This window comes from Arachis hypogaea, chromosome 3 (assembly GCF_003086295.3).
Source record: "Arachis hypogaea cultivar Tifrunner chromosome 3, arahy.Tifrunner.gnm2.J5K5, whole genome shotgun sequence".
NCBI lineage: Eukaryota > Viridiplantae > Streptophyta > Magnoliopsida > Fabales > Fabaceae > Arachis > Arachis hypogaea.
The window spans coordinates 4854392-4881633 of NC_092038.1; the positions used below are offsets into that span (position 1 = coordinate 4854392).

Genomic DNA, 27242 nt, shown 5'->3' on the forward strand with positions numbered 1-27242 from the left:
TTGATCTTAGTCAGCCTGTTTTATCAGAAACTGATGACTCTCAACAGGTTTATATTATTACCCATATATATGTATATATAATTATGTAAATACATTTTTAGCTTTTCTTAGTCAGTTCAAATATTTCATACATAGGTGCAACTCACTTCTGTTCGGCCAACCAAACTGCTTCCTAAGAAAGAGTTGTCCACACCCAAAAATAGCACTCCATCAACAAGCATACCAGCTACCACCACCCAATTAGCTAGCACCCCACCTGCAAGCACTCCATCTGCAAGCATTCCACCAGCAAGCACTAATCCACCTAATCCAATATAAGGTGCAACACAAGAAATTGTATCAAGGCTTGCAAGCATAATGAGATTTGTGCCTAATCCTGAATTCAAGCCACTCAGAACCAATAATTAATGACTTAGATTATTATGTTTAGAGACAGATGGTGTCTTTGTTTATCTGTTTTGGTGAAGTAATTTACTTTGTATGTTTTCTTAATTAGGATCCAAGTGTTGGAAATTTTAGTATTGGAAACTTATTAGACCTATATTTTGACAATTCTGATATACTTCGTGATTATTGGTTTAGCTCTATAATGCCTTCTTTGGATGTATTTTATACATTATAAATATGAATTATGATTTTTTTGAATTGATTTGTGTCAGATGTTTGATTTTATTTTGTCCTCCTATATGTACTTAAGATGCATTCCAAACACTGTCCATTTTCATTTTATTGCAAGACAGAAATTAGGATCCTATGATTATGTAAGGCCTTAATCATGAAAATTTTGACAAGAATTATATTATGGATGGAAATATTAGTAGTTCATATTATTTTTTTAATTTCTAAAATATGCAAGCACATTAGTGTCAAACACTTTAATTTGTATTTCTTTCAAATAAACAGATAGATACAAGTACAGGAATAACATATGCATGTCATTTATTTTTTGCCAGATATAATTGGCCAAATTGTCTATCCAACTTTAAAAGAAGAACAACTACTGTAATTAGCAGCATAGATACAAACATCAAAATTCTATCTATTTTTAGAATCCTAACTTCAGACTCTAATCTTCCAAATTTTCAAGCAATCTTCATCTTTCATTCTTTATTGTCAATTAAAGGGCTTGTTTTACCATCACATGTTATCACATATTCTTCCATTATTTTATCTACCCACAGAAACAACCCACACCACCTCTTACCTACAGTCTGCACCCAAGAAAGTGAATCAACGAAGTTATATTCAGAATTACGGCAAACAACAACAACAATCATTTATATTGTAGTTTGGACAACCGACGAACGGTCTCCCTAGATTAGAATCGTCGCTGACCATTGCAACACTGGTCTTGACCCACGCCCACACTATTCTGGCAAACGCGAATCTCTGTTTCTATTCATTCTCCTAATAATGCTTCCAAAAGATCATGGGTTGTTCGAACTCCCAGCTGCGTTACTCGCGCTAGCCATTACCGTCTGGCTTTGAAGATGGAGAAGAGCGAAGAGACGAGAAGACAGTTGGCAATGCAGAGAGCGATCTTCAAAATTGGGATTAGGATTTTTAACTTCAATTTAGGGACCAAATTAAATTAACAAAGTTTACTCATTCACGTCAGTTAGCCTTTAACTTCGTCAGTGTGTCAGTCTCTAGTCCAAATTAGCTTTCCGGTGACGCCAGAGGGACGGAATGTGCCGGAAGGATGAGTATGAGTCCCGGAGTGCAACTTCAGGGACAAATATGGGTAACTATTAAATTCAGGAACTATGAGGCACGAGTGTAACTTCAAGGACCACTTTAAAATTTAGCTCGTATATTCACCTTTTCTTGTTATTTTGGGTCTGGTCAATCTATTCATCTTAATTTCAACCACGTCATTATTTTTTTTCTACGGTATCCTTTAACCCGACAGGTCAATGACTAATCCGCCGCAGTACTGAGATCTATTTAAAAGTTTGTCACTGGCTAATAAGTTGCTGTATGCACAAGGCGGAATTCAAATTTCCGACACTTGCTTAAGCAAATTTATGAGATAACCACTAGACCAACCCAACTTGGTTCATTATATTTTTTTTTGGACATGAACCACAAGTCATTATGAAGCAACCACTAGAACACTAGCAACTCAAATGGCCAAATATTGGATGGAATTTTTTAACAAAAGGAGATCAATTTTTCTTTACCAGTGATTTTGGTTTTAAATTTTTGGTTTGGGTCAAAGGATATCTTTCTTTTTGGTCGGAGGTCAAAGGATATCTATCATGTTTTTGGTCATGAAAGGATATCTATCTTTACATTGCATGTTTGCTATTACATAAGATGGTCTGGGCTGGGCTCAGTGAACACTGTGCCCATATTTCCAAGTTGGAAGAACAAGGGGCTTGACCTAAATGGTTTTTGAAAAATATTAATATATCATGTATTGGCTATGGCCCATGGGTTTCCGTTCCACAAAAATAGGCCCAACGTCTAATATGAACAACATTAATATATCATGTATTGGCTATGGCCCATGGGTTTCCGTTCCACAAAGATAGGCCCAACGTCTAATATGAATAAAAATCTTAAACCATGAGGTCCAACTCTTTTTTTTTGGTGTCCTACGGTATTTCTCAGCCGACAGGCCAATGACTAATCCGTTGCGATACTAATAACCATTTAAGGACTGTCCAATGGATTGCTGTATGCACAAGTATTTAGGACAGCAAACAAACTTGGGTTGGTCAAATGTTTAGCTCACCCGTTTACTTAAATAAATATCGGAATTCGAATCTCACTTTGTATATGTCTGTTGGGGTAGAAAATAATGTAGACAAAAAAAAATTTATTAGGATAGCATGTATCTAATAATATTTCATAACTAGTTTTCTATCTACTAAAGCTATGTTTGTTTAAAGAGAAAATGAAAAGAAAGAAAAGAGAGAAAAAAATAATTATTTTTTATTGTTTAATTAAGGAGAAAAATTAAAGAAAAAAATAGTGAAACCTAATAATTTTTTCTCTTTCCAATATTAGAAAGAAAAAAGAAAAAAAACTTATTTTTTCTCTCTACTTTCAATATTATTCATTTATCTTTTTAATATATTTTATAATACAAAAATAAAATTACTTTTTTATAACATTTCTTTTTTTTATTCAAATACATTTAAAAAAAATAAAAATCCATTTATTTTTTTTCTTTCTTTTCTTTCTTTCTATTTCTTTTTTTCCAATCATACTACCCTAAAAGTTTAACTTCAACGGGACTAGAAATTAGTCATTGTTTACAGGCTAATGATATACCAGAGTTTAAGACTTGCTGAATGGTGACACAAAAAATCAATGCTTTCACAAGGAGAGATTATCTCACAGTAGCCTCTAACTCGAACCTTGATAATTGTTGTCATTAAATTTTAAGCTAGGTATATCATATAGGCTAAAATACGAAATATAAAAGAAAAATATGTAAAACACATATATGGTAGGTAATTTACATAACATTTTTCTAAATTATTTTATACTTCTAAAAAAATGCTTATATTTTTTCTATGCATGTTCGTGTATTACAAAAGGATGAGACAGAAGATATAATTTTCAAAGTTATAAAATTTAAGAAATCGAAGGCATCGATATTTTTTTGCTGTTCAATAATATCTAAAAATTATATCCATCGATTTATATTGTTTAATTTTTATTTTTAAAATTTAAAATCGAACTTTTCAATTTATTCCCTCTTCAAACAAATTGAACAATCTGATTTAATTAATATCATTTAAAAAAATAACTTCATATCAAACAAATATACCTAAGCTTTCAATAACAAATTTAATCCATAAGAAAAAAATGAGCACTAGAAAAGGAGGGAGTTTTTTTGTTACGTAGATAGCGTTAAAACTTGAAAGATTGCGGTCCGTAATATTGTGGAGGACAAATCCGTCACTGCACATATGAGATATTTTCAAGGTTGCAACTGACACCCGAGATATTTTGGATGCATTATCCTTCGTTCCGTGAATCCAGCCGCTGCAGCTTTATCACGTGATCTCGGGTCCCACCTCTTTAACCGTATTACCCTTTTAAAACACCACACGTGCACTTCCTTCACTCTCTTATCCTTACACCTGTTTGGTTACTATCCATTCCTATTCCGATCCAATCAATCATCACTCCTAATCCCAATTCCCCTCATAAAAATCTTATTAACGACTATTTTCTTTGTATGGAGTAGGACTAAAAAATCTATAGTACTCAGTCAAAACTACGAAACAGGCACAGATATTTTATAAAGTTATGGAAAAGATTAGCCATACACAATAATTAAAGAGCAGGGGTAAAATGGAAACTACGCACTATTGTTAGCTACAACCTGTAACCAATCAATCCATACCCGTCCGTCCACATAACCCTAATTTTAACCCAGATTCAACCCACAAACCCTAACCCTAGTTAACCTCACCACCTATAAAATGACCCCTTGGGTACGCTGAAATTCCTCGTGCTCACTTTTCTCCTTATTCTATCTAATATCCCATATTTTTAGGGTTTCTTTATCTAGATATTTCAATGGCTGCCGCAGATGTTGAGTTCCGGTGCTTCGTTGGTGGGCTTGCATGGGCCACCGATAACGATGCTCTAGAGAAGGCCTTCTCTGCCTACGGAGAAATCGTTGAATCGAAGGTCCGTTTATTGCAGGCATCATCGATCGGGATCTGAACACCGATTCGGATTTGGATTTGTTACCGCTATCCATCTGATCTGTGATCTGTGATCTCTCTGATCTCTGATCTGTTCTGTGATCTGTTTTCCGTTACTTGATCTCTGTGTTACTCTTGTTACTATTATGATTCTTATTATCCGCCAATAGGTACGTTCCTTCTTCATCTTTGATTCAAAGGCGAAGATCGATCGGTTTCTATTCGGTTCTCAAATATGTTAATTCTCTTTGTTTTTACCCAGATCTGATGTGAATTCTTGTGTTTGTGTTCAGGTTATCAACGATCGCGAAACTGGAAGATCCAGAGGTTTTGGATTTGTGACCTTTGCTAATGAGCAATCCATGAGGGATGCGATTGATGGCATGAACGGCTCCAACCTTGACGGCCGTAACATCACTGTCAACGAGGCTCAGTCCCGTGGAGGTGGCGGAGGTGGTGGAGGTGGCTTCAGAAGCGGAGGCGGCGGTGGATATGGTGGTGGCGGATTTAGCCGCGGCGGCGGTGGTGGTGGATACGGAGGCGGGGGCCGTCGTGAAGGTGGATACAACAGAAATGGTGGTGGCGGCGGTGGCTACGGAGGTGGCGGTTATGGCGGTGGTAGGGACCGTGGCTATGGTGATGGTGGCTCCCGTTACTCCAGAGGCGGTGGTGACTCCGATGGCAGCAGCTGGAGGAACTGATTTGTGATCTGCATGGGTTTGGGGGTTGTGTGGGGTTTATGATTGTAATCGTGTTGAGAAGTTTACTTTTTAGGTGCCTGAAATGTAGGTGGTTCTCTTTAGTTTTAGAGTGGTACTGGTATCTGGTTATGATTTCGTGGTGTTGCTATGGTTCTATCTAGTTTTTGACCTCTGAATCTGGTTGTTTGTTCATAGAACGATCGATTGTATGATAGTCAGAAATCAAGAGATTTGAAGTTTCTACATATCTTCCCGTTTTTTTTCTATTTTGCTGATTGCTTGAATTAAATTTCGCTTAAGGAACCAAATCCAAATACCATGGTAATATCGACCGAACCAATATATTGTTTGTTGTGCTAACAATTTTTTTTAATCTGGTGGTGCAATCAGAATAATTACGCGATTAAATTTAATACACGAACGATTAAATGTGATTTATTACATTATCACTTTTTGATAACCTTTGATTTTGTTGTATAGTCACCATTATTCTAACTTTGGTACTGAACACTTAAGAACCATCTGCAGCAACATACGTATATAAATAACGAATCGTTTTCAATTGGCCCTAAGCTGGCTCTAATTGTCGAGAATTTATTTATACAAATTGGATGGCAGGATCTGCTCATTTACTTGTACCAGCACCATTGCGAATAAGACAGAATTATTTGACAATTATTTACTTTTATACTTTAAAAATTAAATATTGATTTAACAAACAATATTACGTCATTCACGTGTATTTGAAAAATACTTTTGATTTTTCGATTTTTCATCGAGATTGTATTTGTGTGTAATAATATTTTCGAAGTTTTAAAGAAGTACAACAATATTTTACCTACCCTTAAATCAAAGGTGATTAAGAGTTAAAAACGTTTTATCACTTTTACTAATGAGACCGCTACAACCAGAACGGCTAACGTCAATAGCGATGTGATAAGCAAATTGGACTCTATCTAAAGTAAAAGCCCAACATGCTGCATGCAGGCACAGACAAACAAAGTAACCTACAAGAAGGGCCTAGTTCGGTACAAAAGAGAGCAAAATGGGCCGTGCCGAAATTAATAAGGCCAGTATGCTAGCCGTTTCTGGTAGTGTGTGTTGAAAATTGAAATAGTGTTCTGCATAATGTTCAGCAAAGGAAAAATATGCTGCATCCTGCATGCGTTCTATTTTTGGGTATCTATTTTCTGCTGTTGTCTCTTGTCTCCTTGGGTAGCCTCATTCTTTAGGAGAAATTATGAATAGGTTTTGTGTGAGAGATTGGAATGGGCTTGTAGTGTCTCGAAATCCATGGAGATCAATGATAAATTAATTTTCATAACAAAACATGTATGCGCTTCAGTCAAATCATGAACCTTTCAAAACTGAGTACAAAGCTCAGCATACAAAATCTTCAATAACAATAGAGATGTGCAAATTCAAGTACTTGACGTGGCATGTCACAAAGAATCTACTTGGCCTTCTTAACAAGGTTAGAGGTTCGAAATTCAGCATCGTCCCTTACGAAGCTCCACCAAATGTAGGTCAGAGGAATTGTTGTTGCATGCCAAAGAGCATGAGCATCCAGAAGTCCTTGATACGGAGGGAAATCGTATATTTCTAGGAGCATCGCAAGACCACCCGAGAAAACAACCAGCCACACCTTCCACCGTGAAGGATGGCAACTAACACCTGCCCAAACTGCCCAAATGACAAGCTGTATTACACCCATTATTACGCAAACCATCATATTCCAGCCTGTGCAATAAGAATGAAAACGCTGTCAAAATTACCAGACAAAGGGAGGGTATATATGAAGTGATAGAAAACATTACAAACATAACAAAGAGAAATATAAATAACAAGCTAAGGTCTCAAGTGCACAAGGTGGATCCAATCTATCCACTTCCGAAAACTAAGCGTCACTTCCACCACAATAAATTGACAAATACAAATTTAAGCCTAAAGAACAAGTCGGAAGTAAACTCAGAATATAAGATCACTGTCAATAATTTTGTAACAATAGCAGAAGCCACAAGAAGAAAATAGAAACATAATTATCAGCCTGTTCAAGCAACAATTTTATCAAAGAACGCATGAGTCCCACATTTGACCGCTGAGTTAACAATATAAAGATTGCATGATATAGGACATACCATAATCTAGTGTATAGAAGTTGATGTACATTACATGAGTGACTACAAAAGCTATCAACGGAGCAGAAACCATAACTCTGGTAGCTTCATCCTTAACATTGAAGCCACGTAATATGGCTAAAATGAGAGAGTATCCAAGGAGAACCACTGCAGATGAGTAGTCCAGTTTCTCTGTCAGATCAACATCTCTGCAGTTCATTGACGCCAGAAACAATGAAATATAGGCAAAAGAGAGAAAGAAAAATAGCTGTGGAATATTTAAAGAGACCTATTTTCCTATACTCAAACCGTAAGCAACACTTTTTACGATTGTAAGTCCAACCCTACCATATGCAAGCTTGGGGGGATGGGCTGGCTGACCAAGTGATTCCAAAGAAAATAATGAGCATATTCTAAAGCAACATGGAATATAACATATTACCACTGTGGTGATACCACATGCAGAACTAAACAATGTAGGGTGGCATTTACAGGAATCAGTATACGTAAATCATTATGAATCACGACAAGCTATTATGCCATCTCGGTGTTGTGGATCTATCTTCATCCTAAAATACTACACATGGAGTGGAGAGTGGAGTGTGGACAGTCAAATGACTATAGAAGCAATATTAGCATGTATTAAGCGGGATTTAGAAATAAGCGACATATTTTCTTGAAGGACAATGGGATCATCAACAAATTCAGAATGCTACTGTCAACAGCATTAATTCAACTTCATTACATATCTTATGGTATGCTCCAAATAATTTTAAGTCAGGCTTGCAATTTCACAGTTAAAACAGCCATTCATAAAATTTATGTGTCTTAATGATAGAATTTTCATATACTTTACAGAAAAAATAATATTAATATTCATATATTGTGATTGAATTTGACTTGCATCATTGACTAAGTGTCCAGGTGATTAAGAATAAGTACTGTGAAAGTATCAGAATAAGCAACTTACCGACTGTGGAAAACAGCACTCCAGAACCAAGAGTTTAGTGATAAGAGTGCATAGATATGCCACAAACCAGAATATTCATAATATGGCTTCTTTCCATATTTTAGAGGCAATTTATAGTACAGAAGAATGAAGAAGGAGATCCAACCATGAAAATGCATTGCAAGATTGAGAGCAGAGAAAGCCACAGACCCAGGCTCCTAAATAAAAAAGTGACATATCAGAGATATAAACGAGTTTTGGGGTAATCAGACACCAACTCCAATTGAAATGAAAGACACATGGCTTTTGGAAAAGAAACCTGCATCCCATAAATACGCTTGAAAGGCCATTTGCCATGATATTTGACGGGGCCGAGGCTATGTAATTCTTTTTCTTTCTCTCTCTCAAGCATGCAGTAGTACCGACAGTCACTTTGACAGTCCCATTTTTTCCATTGTATGTACCAAGGACGATCAATAAGAACTCCATCCGAAGAAAATTTACAATTTGGAAAGCATTTTTGACCCACACATCCATTTTCTTGACATTGGGTTACACAACTCCTAATATCCAAACAAAACATGGATGAAATGGTCAGGTATAATCCAATAAAATATTTAACTTCAATCATAAGCACTTAGTGACATAGAACCCTGGATGTATGGAAGATTTTCCTATGTACTACCGATAAGAAAAATAAAAGTAGAAACAAAGTACCATTTCTTACAGTTATACTCAATGAATACAAAAATGCTGAACTTATTTCCCTATGGAGAAGAAAAATAGAGAAGTTATGCAAGGATAGAATATGCACCTATAATGTGGATCAGCATCACCAAGACTTGCATCTACTACCAAGACAGACCACAGAAGCCCCAGAAGGAAAGCAACCACATAACGAACTAACATCTGGTTACAGCAATAACTGATGGTTAAACAAAATAACACAAGGTTCTGAACAAACGGACCAGCCATTGAACCGTTCAAACTACCAGGTCAAAGATTCAGACGACTAACAGATTCAACCAAAGTTCCACCAAAATAACCGAATTGTACTAAAATAAGAAAAATACAAAATCATCTAACTAAACCAAAATTTCAAGTAACTAATCTCAAGCAACAGATCCAAAACCAAATAACAAAGCTATGATTAAGTTTATTATCAATATTATCAATAACATATAACATAAGCATAGATTAAGGAAAAAAAACTAACCTAATTTGATCAAGAATTTAATCAGCAATTTCATCAACAATGAGCAACTACAATACATTGATAGCAAAATTCACTTATAGCAGCAGCAACATTAGCACTAAATCAACAATAACACATTGATCAACGATAAAAATCAAAACATAAATAGCGAAAAAAAATAGCAGAGGCAGATGCGGAGCAGACCGGAGGAGAAGAGAGGTGCAGTGGAGGAGGCAGCGGAGCAGAAAATTAAGGAGGCGGCGGCGGCGGAGTAGAAGCAGAATCAGAAAAAAGAGTAAACCGCCGCGGAGAAGAAGCAAAAGCAGAGAGAACGCCGCGGCGGAGCAGAGTCACGGCAGGTCAAACTCACAACCGACGGATCAGAGCACGCAGAAGTCAGAGAGGAGATGCAACGTGCGACAGCGGTGAGCTTCGATTGAGTCCAGTGAAGAAGAAGAAGAAGAAGAAGAAGAAGAAGACGAAAAGCAGAAGAGAAAGAAATAATGGAGCCTAGGGTTCTGTATTTGCCATTTGGATGTTTTCTATTTTTCCAGTTTCTGATCAAAAAGCAAAGGATTAAGTTGATTCTATGCAAAAACTTCTATTTTTATTATGCATAAACTCTCAGATTTAGCTAAAACATTCTTTAAAAATTGGTAAAAAGAGTGAATTTTTTAATATGTTAATGTATAACAATTTACAATTCTAACATCTATTTATCTATTATATTAATTTTATGATAAATACTTAGATACAATTGTTAAATATGTTATTTTATAATTTTTTATATAAAATTAACAATTAAAAAATATTAAATTATTTAACAGTCTTTGCATATAAATTTTTATTATTTTTATAAATTAATTTTTACAAATAAAAAAAAAGCATGAATCAAGATACTTATATATTTTAATACAAGCAATATTGTACTTATTAAGGCAAATTTAGTCAAATATAAACTTGACTATAAACAAACTCGACTCGATATATAAATATAATAAACATATGTAATTCTAGAACTAAATTATTCATAATAAATTATTGAAAAATAAAAACAATATTATGTAGTAGAAAAAAGTATTAATTAAAACATAAAAACATGATACTTTGTTACAAATTTTATTAAACGTTATATTTTTAGTTATGAGACCTGAATTAGATCTCACGAACTTCGTTGAAACATTAAATTAATTAGCACGTGCTGCACTTTGGTTACTGAACCCTAATCAGTTGAGTTCAGAATTTTTCTTTTTTTGAAAAATGGGAAAGAGCAAAATTTTGATAATTGGAGCAAGTGGGAACCTGGGTTTTCACTTAGCAGAAGCAAGCCTCAAGTTTGATCATCCAACATTTGCACTTGTTAGGGATTCTGCTTTCTCTGACCCAATCAAAGCACAGAAGCTTCACTCTCTCTCTCATGCTGGTGCCACCCTTCTCAAAGTATGCTCTTCAATTCCACCTCTCTTACATTGCAATCTCGAATCTTTGTTTTTGTGGCTCACATTTTCTTTTTCATGCTTAGGGTTCCCTCCAAGATGAAGCCAGCATTGTTGAAGCTGTCAAGTTAGTGGATGTTGTTATTTCTGCTGTTTCAGCTAAGCAAACTCTTGATCAGAAGCTTCTTATCCGAGTTATCAAACAATCTGGCTCCATTAAGGTCCATTTTAAACTTCCTGTCTTAAGAATTTGGATTTTTGGATATGATACAAGTATGGAGTACCTCATAAAATTGTCTAGGGTAGAACAATATGGTTGGTTTCACAAGTTTGAAGGAGTGGATTTGTTGAACATTGAATTGAATCAGATTGGGTATATTTTGAAATAGACTCTGTTGAAAGAGTTTGTTGCATGCATTCTACCTGTTTGCTGTTTTGTCTATTTCTGACTTTCTGTTGTTGTTGTCTCTTTGGGGTTAGCCTCATTCTTCAGGAGAAATTAGGAATAGATTTTATGTGTGTTAAAGTGGAATGGGCTTGTAGGGTCTTGAAATCCATGGAGATCAATGGTAAATTAATTTGGCATAAGAAAACATGCATGCGCTTTTCAGTCAAATAATGAGCCTTTCAACCTTCAAGTCCTTATGGTTATTTGTTAACATTCTCTTTAAATGCTGATTCTTAGGCCATTTCTAATGTTCTGCTTCAATTTCTTGTGGAATTGGTTAATTTAGTTTTGGAGCATCCGTTTCTAAAGCTGTTAACAATAGTCTTACTATTTTCATTTATTAAGATATATGCTCCCACCATTTCTGATCTGCACGTTTGTATTATTGCCAATGGTCCTTGTATTATTGAATATTTGAATTGTAAGATATGTTCAATGATGTGTTGTTTATTTTGGTCTCTTCAGAGATTTATCCCAGCTGAATTTGGAGCAGACCCTACCAAGGTTCAAATATATGACTTGGAGGATGGCCGCAATTTCTACGCACCCAAACTCGAAATTCGCCAGATGGTTGAGGCCGAAGGCATTCCATATACCTGCATTTGCTGCAATTTCTTCATGAAGATTTTGCTCCCTTCTCTTGTTCAGCCAGGCTTAAATGCTCCTCCTAGGGACAAGGTTACCATATTTGGTGATGGGAACACAAAAGGTCTGTTTGATCGAAGACGATTGCTAATTTCTTATCATGTAAATGTTATTCTCTTTGTTTGATGCTTATTCATGAAGGGTTTCTTTGCAGGCATATTTGTTAAGGAAAATGATGTTGCTGCCTTCACTATTAGCACAGTTGATGACCCCCGCACCTTGAACAAAGTGTTGTACTTGAGACCGCCAGGAAATGTTTGTTCTCTGAATGAACTAGTCGAGATGTGGGAAACTAAAATCGGGAAGAAGCTTGAGAAATCACATGTCTCAGAAGAAGAGCTGGTCAAGAAAATCAAAGGTAATACTTTGACTTCAAATTGATTGTGACTATGTTGCTGCTTCTTGTCACTTTTGTCAATTGAGCATCAAGATTCTAGACGGCATGAAAAATCATCTCATGTTAAGACTGACAGGGATATGAAGTTTCTACTCAAATAGAGAGAAATGTAAGGAAAATTTATAATTCAATGCATTAGGTGAGTGTTTGATGTGTCTTGCAACCTTAGGTCAATTTCTTTTGACTAGTTTTGCTGGTTTTATGAGTACCAACATGGCAAAATCATTGTGGTATCTATTTGGAGTATTGATTGGCTTGAACACACAATTCGCACACCTTCAATTATAAATTCTTAGACCGGCAAGTTTTATGGGAGATGATTAGATGCTTGGTATCTATTTGGTGTATAGCTCATGATCCTTTTTGAGAACTAACCTTTCTCATACATGTTAATAGATATTCTTTGATCCTAAAAAAGTAAAATCCAATTAAAAATTGTGCAAATTATTTTGTTTCGCAGGTACTTCTTATCCTGCCAACTTTGAACAGCTTTTCATATATTCTGCTTTCATAAAGAAAGATCACACCTACTTTGACATTGAGTCTTCCAATGGAGTGAATGGCACAGAACTGTATCCACAACTGAAATATACTACAGTCAGTGAATTCTTAGACACACTAGTTTAGTTTGAGGCATTTTTAAATATTGGCTGCAAAGGTGACCTAAGAAGATTCTGAATGAAGTGGTCAAGACAGATCTAAATATAAATAGACTTACAGAAGACATATATGATAGGACGTAGTGTAGCCGACTCCACCTAGTAGGACGAAGTTTTGTTGTTGTTGTATCATTTTTTGAAGGTGTAAAATAAGTAGCCTGTTAGAATTTGGTGATGCTACATTAGGGAATGAATAGTTCTGTTCAAGTAACTATTTCAAAAGTAAAAGCTACACATAAATTATATAACTATGCACTTCCCAATTTTCTATTACAAAAATTCATATTCATGACTAATACTAATTAGTAATTAGTGAATTTTAGAATGGGTTCTTTTTTTTTCCCTAAAAAATAAAGTAAGTTACAATGAGATCAAACTAAATCCGGTAGGATTTACAATTTTGTTGAAAAGGAACAAGACACAAACATGGAAGGTTAGTTTAAAAAGTCTTGCTGTTTAAGATCTGACTAATGTTTTATTCTAGATAGCTAAATGTTAGGGAATCTTATAATGGGTTGATGCCTTAATAGTTAATATCTTGGAACCAACCCCCCATGTGAGTAGTGTAAGGGATAGAGAGTGTGACTTGTGAGATAGACACAACTACACAAGTCTAATACCTCATTATCAAACTTACTTACAACAAAGTAAATTGCCTCACTTTATTTAAAATATTCTCACTTATCATGGATTTAATCAACATTTATGAGAATATATCTGACTACATGCTATAGTAAATTAGTGTTTATACTAATATATATTTTTTCCCCCACATAAGATGAAGGTGTGGGGCAATGAAAGGAAAATCCAAGATCATGTTTCATCATCAACAGAAACAAAGAGAATCAACAAGATCTTTGGCTATGGATGAGACAGGTCCACAAATCTCACCATTATATATGGCTTCAAAGTGAAGAAATTCTGAGGCTCTCATAACACCAAGATAAAATATACTACTAAACTAGCTACCCCATGCAGCCCTTGGCAAAAACCTTTCAAGTGGTCCCCTTTTTTTAACCATTGATGCAACCTAACACTGAACAGCACCTTTCATGCATATTAAGACATGATTTTATGCCAGATATAGTTATTATTTATACATATATACATACAAGATGTGTCCCTCAATTTTTTTGTTAACATATGTTGTGTATGAAAATCCAAGGGGTCTTTCTTATAAGAATGAAAAGCATAGGTACATCAAGTGACATTGATATCAATATGCGCAATGTAGCATTGTTGCTTAATTATTTGAAGATAATTATCTTTGTTAATGAGGATTAGCACATGGCATGTAATAAGATTATACCCCACATACTTCAATTTTTGCTATCAATGTGAGAAATAAATATTGATTGGTCATCTCCATCTTTTTTAATAGGTCATGTCATAAGTTTTGGCAACCAGATAACTCAAATGTAACATCTTGTTCATTTTCATGTGAGTTGTAACTGTGGTTTGTCCATATAATTCCAAACATTAATGACCATCTATCCTTTTAAGTTTTAACCACAAATGTGAGTTAGATGTCCATTTTTATTTTATTTTATTTTATTTTTGGGTATAGTAAACAGTTTAGATGTCCATTTTGATTGAACTGGATCATAACTGTTAGGGACAGAAAAATCATTCTAATTAATTGAAATGTGTGACCATCCACCTTCCTTTCCCTCCCATAATAACATAAGGCAATGTAAAGTATTCATCAATCTTAGCTTGTGGCCTAATTTATGAGTGTCTCAATCAAGAAGACTATTATTTTGTCCCCAATGGCGGCTTTGAGAAGGTCCACTATCAGGCGCATGACTACCTTTGTCTCTCTCAACCATGTTCAATGTTGTCTTCCTGTTTTCATCCACAACCAAATGGCAAAGGTTTATTAAATCCAATACAGTTTCACACATATGCTACTTCTGCATTATTAGTTACACCTTTTGTTTTATATTCATTCGTCTTTTCTGTTACAAGTTTATTATCATGTAACTTCTATTGTCACGTAATGGTAATTACTAATAGTTCATGATCGCATTAGATTAAAGAGATAAACATGCATGCAATTTACTAGTTCACTTAAGCAAGCCACCTTGTGCATGCAGCAACCCATTGTCCAACCGCAAACCCTTAAATAGAGCTTCGATTCGCGACGGATTAGTCCTTAGTTTGCCGAGTTGAAAAATATCATGGAAAACCAAAAAAAGAGATATACATGCAAAGATGATTCTCTACCTATATTTTTCAGTTTGTCATGTTATTCTTCGGTCCAATAGGTCAAGTAATTCATCGCGAATCAGAGCTCTATTTAACGATTTGTTGCTGGTAAATAGATTATTGCTGTATATACAAAACAAAATTTGAACCTCTGACACTTGTTCAAGTGAACGAGTGGATCAAAGTTCTATCCAATATCTTATTTAATTTAAGACTTTTGCTTAAGATTTTTAACGGTTTTAATTTTTATATATGATACATTTACAAGTGAAAGTACCTAAAGTCTTTAAATATAATTTTTATTTAGAAATACTAGTATATATTAATTTATGATTATATGAAGGGAAAAGAAAAAAGGCGAAAATGAAAATCAGGTTGATGAAGTAGAGAATTATTCGAAGAACACTTTTTGATCGCACGAGATTGATCAAATTCAAACAAAAATTAACTGAAAACTACAAAACCAGCAACGCTTGATGGTAGTGCATGTTGGGGTGTTAAGTATCAACCAAAGCAAAACTACAAAAGTAATCAAATGATAATTTGACTAGTGTGATTTTATATTTTTATGAGATGCTCAAGTGGATGAGAAAATGACAAGAAGCTTTAATATTTGAGGTGATTTAATCATGAAAAAAGCGATTGATAGAGACTTCAAATTTAAAAGTTTCCATTAAGATAATTAATGAGGAATAATTTTAATGCACCACCCTTACAAAATAATTTTACATTGTTATTTAATTGCGTCAATATTATTTTTACTATATACTATTTATTTTAAGGACCTTAAACATCACCCTCGTATCCTTTTGGAAAACCACTTGATGTTCGTTGTTAGGTTTGATTATGTTGCAAACTCATTAAGAACTATTAGATCCTATAAACAATTAATTGAAAATTAAGATTATAAATACTATCAATTATTGTCCTTATCATATAATTGGTATTAAGCTTTAATTTGCATCCAGCTGCTTATGTTACCTTTATTTTACTAAATAATAATCTCATCATAAAGAGAAGGGAAATTAAAAAGGAAAAAGCAGTGATAGGTTGCCATCAACTTCTTATTTTACATTGGATTAGGTGCCCAGTCACATATATGCTCAATTCAATTCAATTCTCATCGCTATCAAACTTTTTCTTTTTGGATGGTATAATAAATAATTAAATAGTACTTGAAACGTGCAAATGAAGGCGACCCAAAAGTTAACGGGGTATTAATATTAATAATAATAAATCTTATTTTTATAGTCATACTATATACTTAGAAGTATACAACCAATATTATGTTATATTTACTTCAAAAGAAAAATTAAGAATCTTCATGATAGCCATTCCCATGTGGAGTGAGCTCATCCAAAATAAATTGCAAATTTGAGATATTATCATCATCATCATCTACATATCCATCTCCATCTTTAGATTACTAGCTTCCACTAAACCTGCACATATATAAAAAAAAATTAGAAATTCAAATTAACTACTTTTTCAAAAGGGTAACTAAATCACAAGGGTAATAGTGGAGTGTTTAACAAGTCTTTAGAGAAAATGATTGATCCAAAAGCCTCATCATCCAAATTTCCTAAAAAACCTAGAATTTCAAAAAGGAAGCTTCCTACCTTGCTACACCATTTCTTTTTAACCACAATATAAATAAATCGGTAACCTCATATAAGTTATTTTTTGTGGAATTTAACTTTCAATATTATAATTTTTACACAAATATTCAATTATATTATATTATTAAATCAACAAAAATATTTGACTTAATTATTTATTATCTTAACATTTATAGATACAAAAATATTTAATAGCAAAAAATAATCAAAACTTATTTTATTTAGCATTCATTAATTATTACAATAATTAATAAAATACTAAATAAAACAAATATTTTTTTTTTTGTATTCTTAACATTACCCTTATAAATAATAACTAAACTAGAGTTCTCTCAAATGTCCCTATCATCTTTCATGATGAAAAATTATTCCACTCTGCTATGCTTCCACTTTCTGCATTTTGGAAAAATAAAAAGGTCACTAGAAAAATCATAATTTGTAGGTACCTGTAAATGGGTGAGAAGGTGGAAAAGATGATGTTCTAGGTTGATCAAAAGCCACATTGTAAAGGTTTTGGATTTGGAATTCGCCTTCCCAAATTGAAGGAGGTAAAACTTGCTGCAATGAACAACAGAAAAAGGATCAATTATAGAAAACTAAAAATCATTGAAACATAGTAACATATAGAAGGGTAATTAATTAACCATACATTGAAACAAGATGATGAGTCAAGAAATGTTTCTGGTAAAGACACAGAGAGGGGTGCAGCAATGGTTTTCCTAAGACCCATGTCTGGTGAAGGGGTCATATTCATGCCAATGTTGTTGATTAATCCATTGGAACATGATACAAGTTGTTGAACTGAATTGAAGTCAAGATATGCAGCAGGGTTATTAGTCATCTCTGATGATCCCATTCCAATGCTTTCAAAATTTGGAGCACAAGCAGGAAATACCTGTCATTATCAAATTTTAATAAGCTTTTCTTACATACATGTGGATGCTTATCTTAGATCTAAGTACATTTATTTACTTATATAAGTGAAATAACCAAAAAAAAATCTAAAATATAATTTTTAAAAAGAAAGAACACATTTTTTTATATTTTTTGTATTTTTTAAGTGTTTAATTTTTATACAGTCATGTATAGATGATTATTCACGCAGTCAATGTATAAAAATAGTTGTTTTGTTAATATGACGTTATGTGATTGAATGTACGTGTAAAATAGTTAGACTGAAAGTACATTAAAATTAATTTTTTTAATAATATAAAGGATATTTTTTTTCATCTTTTTTTATTTTGTTAAGAAATCACTATTAATGGACATAATTGAAGGACAATATGGGAATGCATGGTTGATTAATCCTTGTTGTTTAGTGTGTAATTAAGCTAAAATGAAAGATGAAGAGGGGTAAAGTTGTAATATGTGCATTTTCTTGTCTTGTTTTACCTCTTTGGCAAAGAGATCATCAACGTTGAGTTCAAGTCTTGGGTTTACAGCAGCTAATTTCATAGACAAGAACTGCAAGCAAGAAGTGATCATAACAATAATAATAAGCCACGTGTACATCTAAATACTTCAATTTCCCGTTAACAAATTAAATTAATTAATTAATTACCTCAACTTGTCGTTGAAGAGACTGAACATAGTTTATGATTTCATCAAGCATTCCAGCTTTTCCTGTAATCTTGTTGCATCCCGGAACCAAATCTTGCAAATACTTCATTCTCTCGCTAATCTTTTCCCTTCTAACCTGCATACATTAGTTAGTTAGTTACTGAAATTTGTTAAATATAAAACAGTTTAGTCAAATATGTCAAATTATTTAATGACTCACTCTTTCAGCAAGGCTGTGACTATCAGTGGCTTGGCCGCGGCGAGCTCGGACATGAATGTAGTCAGGTTTGTTATTGTGAGGCTCCGAAGTAGATCCTTTAATGGAATTCTCAGCAGAAGCTACTTCGTCCTTGTTGGTAATTTGCTCACTCATTTTGGATGAGTCTTCTTCCGCACTCACTTTGACTCTTTTGTCCTTCTTGTTATGACTTTGTTGAGCAACAACCACCTAAATAAAAGAATTGAGTAAAGAGATAAAACAAGATAAGATAGATAAGCAAAAATGTGAAAACTTGCTTGTAGTTATTTTAATGTAAAATTAATAATTAAAAATTATTAGATAATAATTTAGTCAAATTTATTAAATTATTTAATTATTGTTAGTTATTGACTTCACATACAGAAGAGTTTGAGTTTTTTTTGAAATAACGAACCTTGTGGCTTTCAGATTTTCTCTTCTTGGGAGAGACGAATGAGGAAATGGCGGAAGAAGAAGAAGGAGCAGGAGGCATGTGAATTAGGGAGGAATAATCATCAGAGAAGACGTCAAATAACGAGGATCCATTTTCTTGAAGATCTTGTTGAATGCATTTCTTGCTTCTTGCTTGCTGCCTCTCCAACACTGTCATGTTTACACAATGCAACATCTTCTTCTTCTTCTTTAAACAGAGTAGAGTATGTAGTTGTTGTTAACTGTTTTAATTTCTTAGAAAGTTGAAGAAAGAGATCGAGGATGACCATGGCAATGTGTGTGTATATATAATCAGAAAGAAAATAATATTAATATTAATATCAATTTAATTAAAATGAAAATAATTAGAACTGGGGGAGAGGAGAGTGTGCCGGCGGAGGAATATTAAGAGAGAGAGTGTGTGAGTGTGTGAGGTCCCACTGATATGACCGCCACGTGGGACTGTTTCAACACTCTTAAACGGTTAAACCCAAACGCTGTCGTTTCCGCATTACTCTTCTTTACTTCTTAATACTTATCCATCCTTTACATTACCAACACTATTAAATATTTTTATTTTAACAAAGATATTCTTATGGACTTGTATGTAATAAAAAATTTGAGGAAAAAATTATTTAATGAACCTATCTACTTGCGCCACATGAAAACTGACAAAATTTTTAAATAAAGAAAAATTGGGCGGCTTGAATATTCTGTTGAAAAACAGCTTACTATTTGTGTGTATATATCTATTTTTTCTTTCTTACTGTAATGATATTGCATTGGGGGGAGAATTAACTCTTATAGTTTGGTTGTGAATAATGAGTAGAAAAGGAGAAGATTTAAAAAAATAGAGATATGAGAAGTCCTTTTCGAATAGAGAAATTTCCTCTTCTGTACACAGTATCATCAGCATTCATTTTTCTTCAGCTTCACTATTTTAAGATCCTTTCAACTTCTTCGATTTCTGTACACATATGTTTATAATACGTATCAATTAATTATTATATTTCTTGTATGTTAAAATAGTACTACATCATTATTAATTTTCAGAAAAATTCAGTGAGCAATTTAATTTTTTTAATTTAATAATTTAATAATATATTTTTAGTTTAATTTTAAAATAATTTATTTTTACTCTTTAAACCAGATAACAACCTACCCTAATGAGTTTGTGAATAACTGAGTTCTTAAAATTAAAGGATGATCTTGCTTCTCATTAGAGTATTACTATGACCACGTGATATTTTTGGAGCACTGGATTTGATATGATATGATATCTTCTTATTTCTTATTACAATATAATGACTGTCATGTTGTGGCGTAAAGAAACCGATTGCTTGTCAATAATAATTAATGGACATGTTATACTTGTATTTATTAATTAAATTCAAAGTAAATTAATTTTAATTAGTTGTTCAAGTAATCAGTTTATTTTTCTATTTAATTAAATAAATCTTAGAGGTTGACATTTTATTTTTAAAAGGAGTGTTAGATAGTCAAAAATTAATTAGAATATAAAAATGTCATATAAAAATTTTCATTCTTTTGATAAGTAAGTGATATATATTTTTTTATCACTTATTCTCCTTATCACTTACCATTTTTTTGTATTTTTGGAATGTTCTTTTCAAAATTAATTTCAATTTCTTTTAAATTATATCCCTAAAATTCCTCACTCATATTATTACTCATTAAAATATAATTTTTCTGCAGAAAATATAGAAGTTAAATTTAAAAATTTTAACAACTTCTACTGCACAACTTATATTTTACATATAAACTATTAGAAAATAAAAAATAAAAGATAAGATATAAAAAAATTAAAAAATAAATTTCTAAAAATAATTATTAACTTCTCATATTAAAATCAATAAATAAGCATACATATGAATATTAAATAAAAAATATTAAAATAATTAAAATCATGACCTATTAGTGTACATATGAGATCATTTGAAAAATACAATAAGATGCATAGTTTAAAATTTGGTAATATTAATTATAAAAATTTATTAATTATAGACATCATAGGTATGAAATTATGAATATTATGAGTACAAAATTATGGATGTTATTAATATGAAATTATCGATGTTATGCGTAAATTTATCAATTGAATAAATTAATTTAAGAATTTGACATTTTTTCAAATTCAATTCTGAACAAATTTAAAAACATCTGTGTTAATTTAAAAACATCTGTGTTGTTAAAATTATTCTTCAACTTCTTCTTGTAAATTTTCTTGTCCTATTTCAATTGTGTTTGTAATTGAAATAGAGTTGTGATTTTTTGCTAGAAGGAATAAACAACTTTCATGATCCAAATTAACAATGAAAAACCTATTAAATCAAGCTTTCACATTTGTCAACGTTTGCCATAATAATAATTGAATTAAATGAAATAAAAATTAATTACAATTAAAATTATTTAATTAATATTATTACCATTTTTAATTGTTATTAGCAATTATTGTATTCTTAAATCTAAGATTTGAACTTCTTTTTAAATATGCTATTCTATTGGTGTCTATTTATTAAGCATGAGAGAGAGAATCATATGACAATATAACATTTAAATTATAACAATAAATATTAAATAGGAATTACAATAATGTCTAATAGTTAGAGATATGATATTATAATTAATATCATTAATAAGTGAAACTTATAAAAATATGATAAATAGATTAATAAAAAATTGAGATAGAAAATTAAAATATTATTAAATTATATAAATAAAATAAATTATAAAAAATTTCAGCTAATTATGACTGAAAATTTTTTGTTTCGAACTTTTTCTTTATTAAAGTTGGGTGAAGTTATACAAATATATAGACATAAATTAGATGAGAATATTCCTTATAGGGGGAAAATGAAAAATTGAATAAAATTGTACAGCAGATGAGAAAGTTCTAGCAATTTCCTACTGTTGAATTTTATATGGATGAAGGTCTATTTCAACGAATTATATATATGTGTGTGTTTGATTAATCAGCAAGAAAGGGATTGATGGATTAGTAGTGCAGTTGATAAGAATAAAGATAGGCTATTAGAGAATTAGATAAATATCCTAGGTTAAGAATTGACCTTCTACTTAGTTGCTAAACCTCGTTTATTTTTTTCTTCTTCTTGTTAGTTAGTTCACTTAGTTGTCATTGACTATTGTATTAGTTTAGTTTAATTAATAACGGGACAAATCAGACAGTAATAGTCAAGGGTATTAAATCAACATCTAATATACTCTTGTTAGTTATTAGTTAGTTATACTAATTTAATTTATTAATTTGTTGCATTTTAACCTTGTATAAGTTATAGGGTAATTTATATAGATAAATTGAATGAGAAAAAAATTATATAGATATTATAAAATAAATTTGGTTACATGCATGTTTTGTTTGATTTCCTATATAAATCGAATCACATAAATTTGATTTATATTTTTTTAAATATAAATCAAATTAATTTGATTCGATTTATTACTAGTACAACATATATATGTTATATATATGTAAATCAAATTAATAATTAAAAAATATAAATTAAATTTATTTAATTCGATTTATAAACAAATCAAATAAAATATGCATGTAACCAAATTTAGTTTAGAATATTTGTATTTTTTTTTTTGTTCAATTTATCCATCTAAATTACCCTAACTTATGCTTCTATTGTGATGTGATTAAAGCCTAAGTATTAATTTATTAACATGATGTTTTGATGCAAGATTATTGGTATTGTGTCACTTCCATGCAGGCACTTAGCTTGTGACTTGACATTAAAATCTGAAATTCTCAATGGTCTAAATCATGCTTTGCTTGCAAATTGGACCTGCCATTTGAAGCTTAAAGCAATATCGGAAGGTAAAAGCTTACCAAATTAAATCTAATTTCAGATTTGTAGCAAAGAGTCCAGAGAGGATGAAGGCAACTTCCATTATCACCTAATGGGCCCTCTCACATATATTATTCCTCTTTCAAAATTGTTATTATTGCTGAAAAAAAAACTTTTAAGAATTTCAATAGCAAGTAGCTCTTGTTTTAATTCATTAATTATTAATTATACGTCATATCAATCCCCAATTTTTATTTTCTTCTAAAACTAAAAAACTGAACCAATAATTAATATTTTAGATAGACAACCAAAAATTAAATTTTGACAAATTTATTATCAAAATATATAACTTACTATTTCACATACTATCCATTATTTTTGAGAAATATTCCGGTTAAAGTTTATATTTTTCCCTAGATGTATATAAAATTGTTCATTTTTTATTTCTCAAAACATCTAAAAAAGTTTCTTAGAAAAATAAAAATAAAAAATAAAAATAAAGTCTCTATCTAGTCCCCTCTTGTCTCTATAGGTCCCCTCATTCCCTAAACTAGTTGCATACACTTAAAAATGACCCCATACCACAGCTAAAGGCAAATGGGTCCTCCTTTCTCCCATCACTTTCTTTGTGGTATGCATCAACAGAAAACTACTATCATGTCAACCTCTTTAATTTATATATAAATATTTTCTTTCTTTTAGTATCTCACAAGTGCTTTCCACCTTATATATTCTCTTTGACTAACCCTCCATTTACTCACTCATTTATATATATATATATATATATATATATATATATATATATATATATATATATATATATACTCAACAATTACACCCTGTATAAACACATAAATAAATATTTTATATGTTTTTTTATATGTTTATTAGGTAATTATTAGGCAAATACCACATCCTAACATGTCTATTAATTTTTCCTCAAAATGTCTTCCATATATTTTTCATAATTTTATAGGTAAAGTTGCATTGATTAAGCTAATTGAAAAAAAAAAAAACTACCTACTATTCGTTAAAAAAATATTTAAAAAAAAAACTACAATAAGTAATTTATTAGTCATTAAATATGCATGCATGCACTTGCTACGTGCTAAACCATTATTATTATTATTGTAGATAACTAGATATAGAATATGCTATTCTTTTCTTCTCCTTTATATATATTTCATGTCCCATGCATTCAGGACTCCGAAACCAAAACTGTCCCATCCGCTAATATATATATTGGAAGAAATAAAAAAAAAAAGATTATTGGACTGCCTTCTTATCTTATCAATTTGAATAATTAAACCAAAATAATAATTTATATATATGGGATTATTATGGAAGATGAGATGGAGGAGATAATAAAGCAGCAGATCCAATGTGCAGGGTATCCTAGTTCTTGAAATTAAGGGCCCCTCTTATATATATTAGTACTTCACTTGGAACTTGCAAAGAAACACTATTGTTAATGCACAAACATGATCAAAGCCTGTATACTTGGTTGGTTTTCTATTTTTTAACAAAAAAATGTTAGAAAGTTGTCAAAATTTATTATTTTTAGTTATTAGTTAATTATTAATTAATATTTAAAAGTATAAATTAAAATATATTATTAAATTATTAGATTAAAAAGATTAAATTAATGACTAAAAATAATGATAAAAATAATAAATTTTGATGACTCTTTAATATTTATATGCTTTAATTTCTCACAATATCAAACAATAATGAAATGCAGTTTCATTTTTCACATGTTCTTATTTATGTGTGATAGATAATTAATATATAAATAAATAGAAACATTATTCTTTTTAGAATTTAATTTCTAAGATGATACCTAATTAAGTGATGCTTTATATATGTATAAAAAAATAAGAGAAAAGAATAAATAAATTCTTGACTTTTGATTCGCAGACATTTTTCGAAAATTTAAAAATACATGTAAGTTCTTGACATTTTCAAAACCTAGACATAATCAAAGGAGACTCCTGTTGTACTGACCTAGTTGATACGGATGCACACGTGAAAGAATTTTTATAAAATTAAATAAATTAGACTCAAGGAACGATATATTTTTAAATGTATTTTTAAATCCTCAGGATTTAAATGTCTACAAACAAAAAAGTCAGGGATCCATTTATCATTTTCTTAAAAAATAAAATTTCTTTTTGACATAATTAACAAATGTAAAAATTGAATTAACAATTTTTTCTCTATGTAACAAGTAGCACCACTAATTGACTTCTTTTTTCTTCCATTTATTTCATTGAAGTATTTTATATTATTAAAAAAACTAATAAATAAATAAGAGGTTATGATTAAACTTTATAATTAAAAAGGAAAGTATGTCTAATTAGATTGGTGGTAGTGAAGACAATTAAAAGACATAGATAATGGTAAAGTGAGTCTCAATCGTAAAATTTATTTGTGATGTTTAAAGATGAAGTATGAACAAACAGTGTCCCAAACTTGTACGAGCAACGAAAAAGATATAGAGAGGTATCTTTCAATTTTGTGATAACAGACATTGCAAATTTAAAGCATTAGAAAGTGAAAGCAATGTATCATCACAGACCTGGCTGGAACCGATTCTATATATATATATACTTTTTATTTCATTTTATACTTTATTTGGACCCATTACACATGGAATAATATATATATTTCTTGGATAAAGAACATCCACCAATATTAATTGATGAAAAACCCTAATTTATCAAAAAGGAAAAAGAAAAGTTGTAGCCTCATCACTCATCAATTGGATCAAATATTTTTGAAGATTTCTATGTTGGAACCTTGTAAGTTTTCAGTTGCTCCATTATATGCTTCCTTTAGCCATCTCCATAACTAATTATTATGATCTTGTGGCCATAACCATGAGGAATAAAAACAAAATTTATTTATTAAAAAATTCTGAAACAGTAATTTTTAGTATTTTTTATTATTATTTAGTGAGCATAAATGTTAAATTATCTTTAATAAATAAATTTTATTAATTTATATATGTAAATTCTAAAAAATATAAATACAAATTATATCGATTTATATGCAAAATTCAGGTAAACATAAGTATAAATTATATAATTTTTGTGTGTAAAATATCTATAATTATAAGTATAAATTATTACTAATTAAATACTGATAAAAAATAATAATATTTATTAATAATATATTTTTTTCATATTTATTTGTCCTGTTCCAGCTGCACTGCCACATTTGAGATTTGACCACTCCCCACACCTCCTCTCCTCTTCCCTTCTCCGAAAGAAATAAAGAAAAATTCCCGCATACACCATAAAGATCATTTTATGAGGAACGTAACAAACAATTTTATTTCCAAAGTTTATATTGAAAAATAGATTATTATTGTTACAGATCAACTCTTCAATTTGACCTAAAGTTGTATTCGACCCAAAAAAAAATTTTTTTTTTTTAGAGATATGTTAGTTTATAAAGAACATAATTTAGATCATATTCAAATAGAATATATATATCCTGTACGAATTTATTTGGATCATTCTTAGTTTTACCTTTTCATGCTATAAATAAAAGGCTTATGGGTCAAGGGGAGTAATAATCCCCTTAAATTTCAAATTTTCTTTTATAAATTATGTATAAATTTTAGTTTAGCCTCTTTTAAAATTTTTATTTTAATGTTGTTTATATTCAAAAATTAAATTTTATCTTTTATAAATTTTATGCTAGTTCCACCCCTATTTATTTCTACCTTCGTTCTTAAATACTTCTTAAAGTATTAATGACTTGAGCATCGAAATTTTATATATATATACTTTCACCCTTGTAAAAATACCAACTTAAATTAAGAAATTCAAAATCTATTACAATTGTATTTCAAATTTCAATTATACAAATTTATATTTTATTACTAGGGCCGGAAGTGAGTCAACCCAATTCATGAGCCAGTTTGAGTTTGATTCGTTAATAGCTCGATAAGTTAAACTCGTGAGCTGATAAGTTGAGTTTGAGACTGGAATTGAACTCATAAATTAAATGAGCCGTGTTTAAATTTGGATATAAGCTCAGCTTATTAACTCGTGAGCTGACTCGATTATATATATATATATATATATATATATATATATATATATATATTAAATTATTAATACAC

At 31.1% G+C, this 27242-nt stretch overlaps 4 protein-coding genes across 5 annotated transcripts; 2 read left to right on the top strand and 2 right to left on the bottom strand.

The window, feature by feature from the left end:
- Positions 1-4117: 4117 nt before the first annotated feature.
- Positions 4118-5619, top strand: LOC112788986 (glycine-rich RNA-binding, abscisic acid-inducible protein). Its single transcript, XM_025830678.2, has 2 exons — positions 4118-4656; positions 4967-5619. The coding sequence occupies exons 1-2, from the start codon at positions 4543-4545 to the stop codon at positions 5372-5374; spliced, it is 522 nt and encodes a 173-aa protein (XP_025686463.1). The 5' UTR covers positions 4118-4542; the 3' UTR covers positions 5375-5619.
- Positions 5620-6654: 1035 nt separating this feature from the next.
- On the bottom strand, positions 6655-10334 carry LOC112788982 (uncharacterized). Of its 2 annotated transcripts, XM_025830671.3 has the most exons (7): positions 9840-10326; positions 9657-9703; positions 9255-9349; positions 8760-9003; positions 8462-8658; positions 7513-7700; positions 6655-7114 (listed from the first exon to the last, which is right to left on the bottom strand). In XM_025830671.3, the coding sequence occupies exons 3-7, from the start codon at positions 9347-9349 to the stop codon at positions 6828-6830; spliced, it is 1011 nt and encodes a 336-aa protein (XP_025686456.1). In that variant the 5' UTR covers positions 9657-9703; positions 9840-10326; the 3' UTR covers positions 6655-6827. The 2 variants fall into 2 exon arrangements, with proteins under 2 accessions (XP_025686456.1, XP_025686455.1); XM_025830670.3 differs by lacking the exon at positions 9657-9703 and having other exon boundaries at positions 9840-10334.
- A 316-nt stretch (positions 10335-10650) lies between these two features.
- On the top strand, positions 10651-13499 carry LOC112788985 (probable pinoresinol-lariciresinol reductase 3). The gene is made up of 5 exons (XM_025830676.3): positions 10651-11075; positions 11158-11292; positions 11985-12228; positions 12319-12522; positions 13022-13499. The coding sequence occupies exons 1-5, from the start codon at positions 10896-10898 to the stop codon at positions 13186-13188; spliced, it is 930 nt and encodes a 309-aa protein (XP_025686461.1). The 5' UTR covers positions 10651-10895; the 3' UTR covers positions 13189-13499.
- Positions 13500-16617: 3118 nt separating this feature from the next.
- Positions 16618-19779, bottom strand: LOC112788981 (transcription factor bHLH49). The gene is made up of 7 exons (XM_025830669.3): positions 19261-19779; positions 18828-19055; positions 18609-18743; positions 18440-18511; positions 17697-17942; positions 17494-17605; positions 16618-16870 (listed from the first exon to the last, which is right to left on the bottom strand). Exons 1-7 carry the CDS (start codon positions 19471-19473, stop codon positions 16827-16829), a joined length of 1050 nt encoding a protein of 349 aa, XP_025686454.1. The 5' UTR covers positions 19474-19779; the 3' UTR covers positions 16618-16826.
- Positions 19780-27242: the final 7463 nt, after the last annotated feature.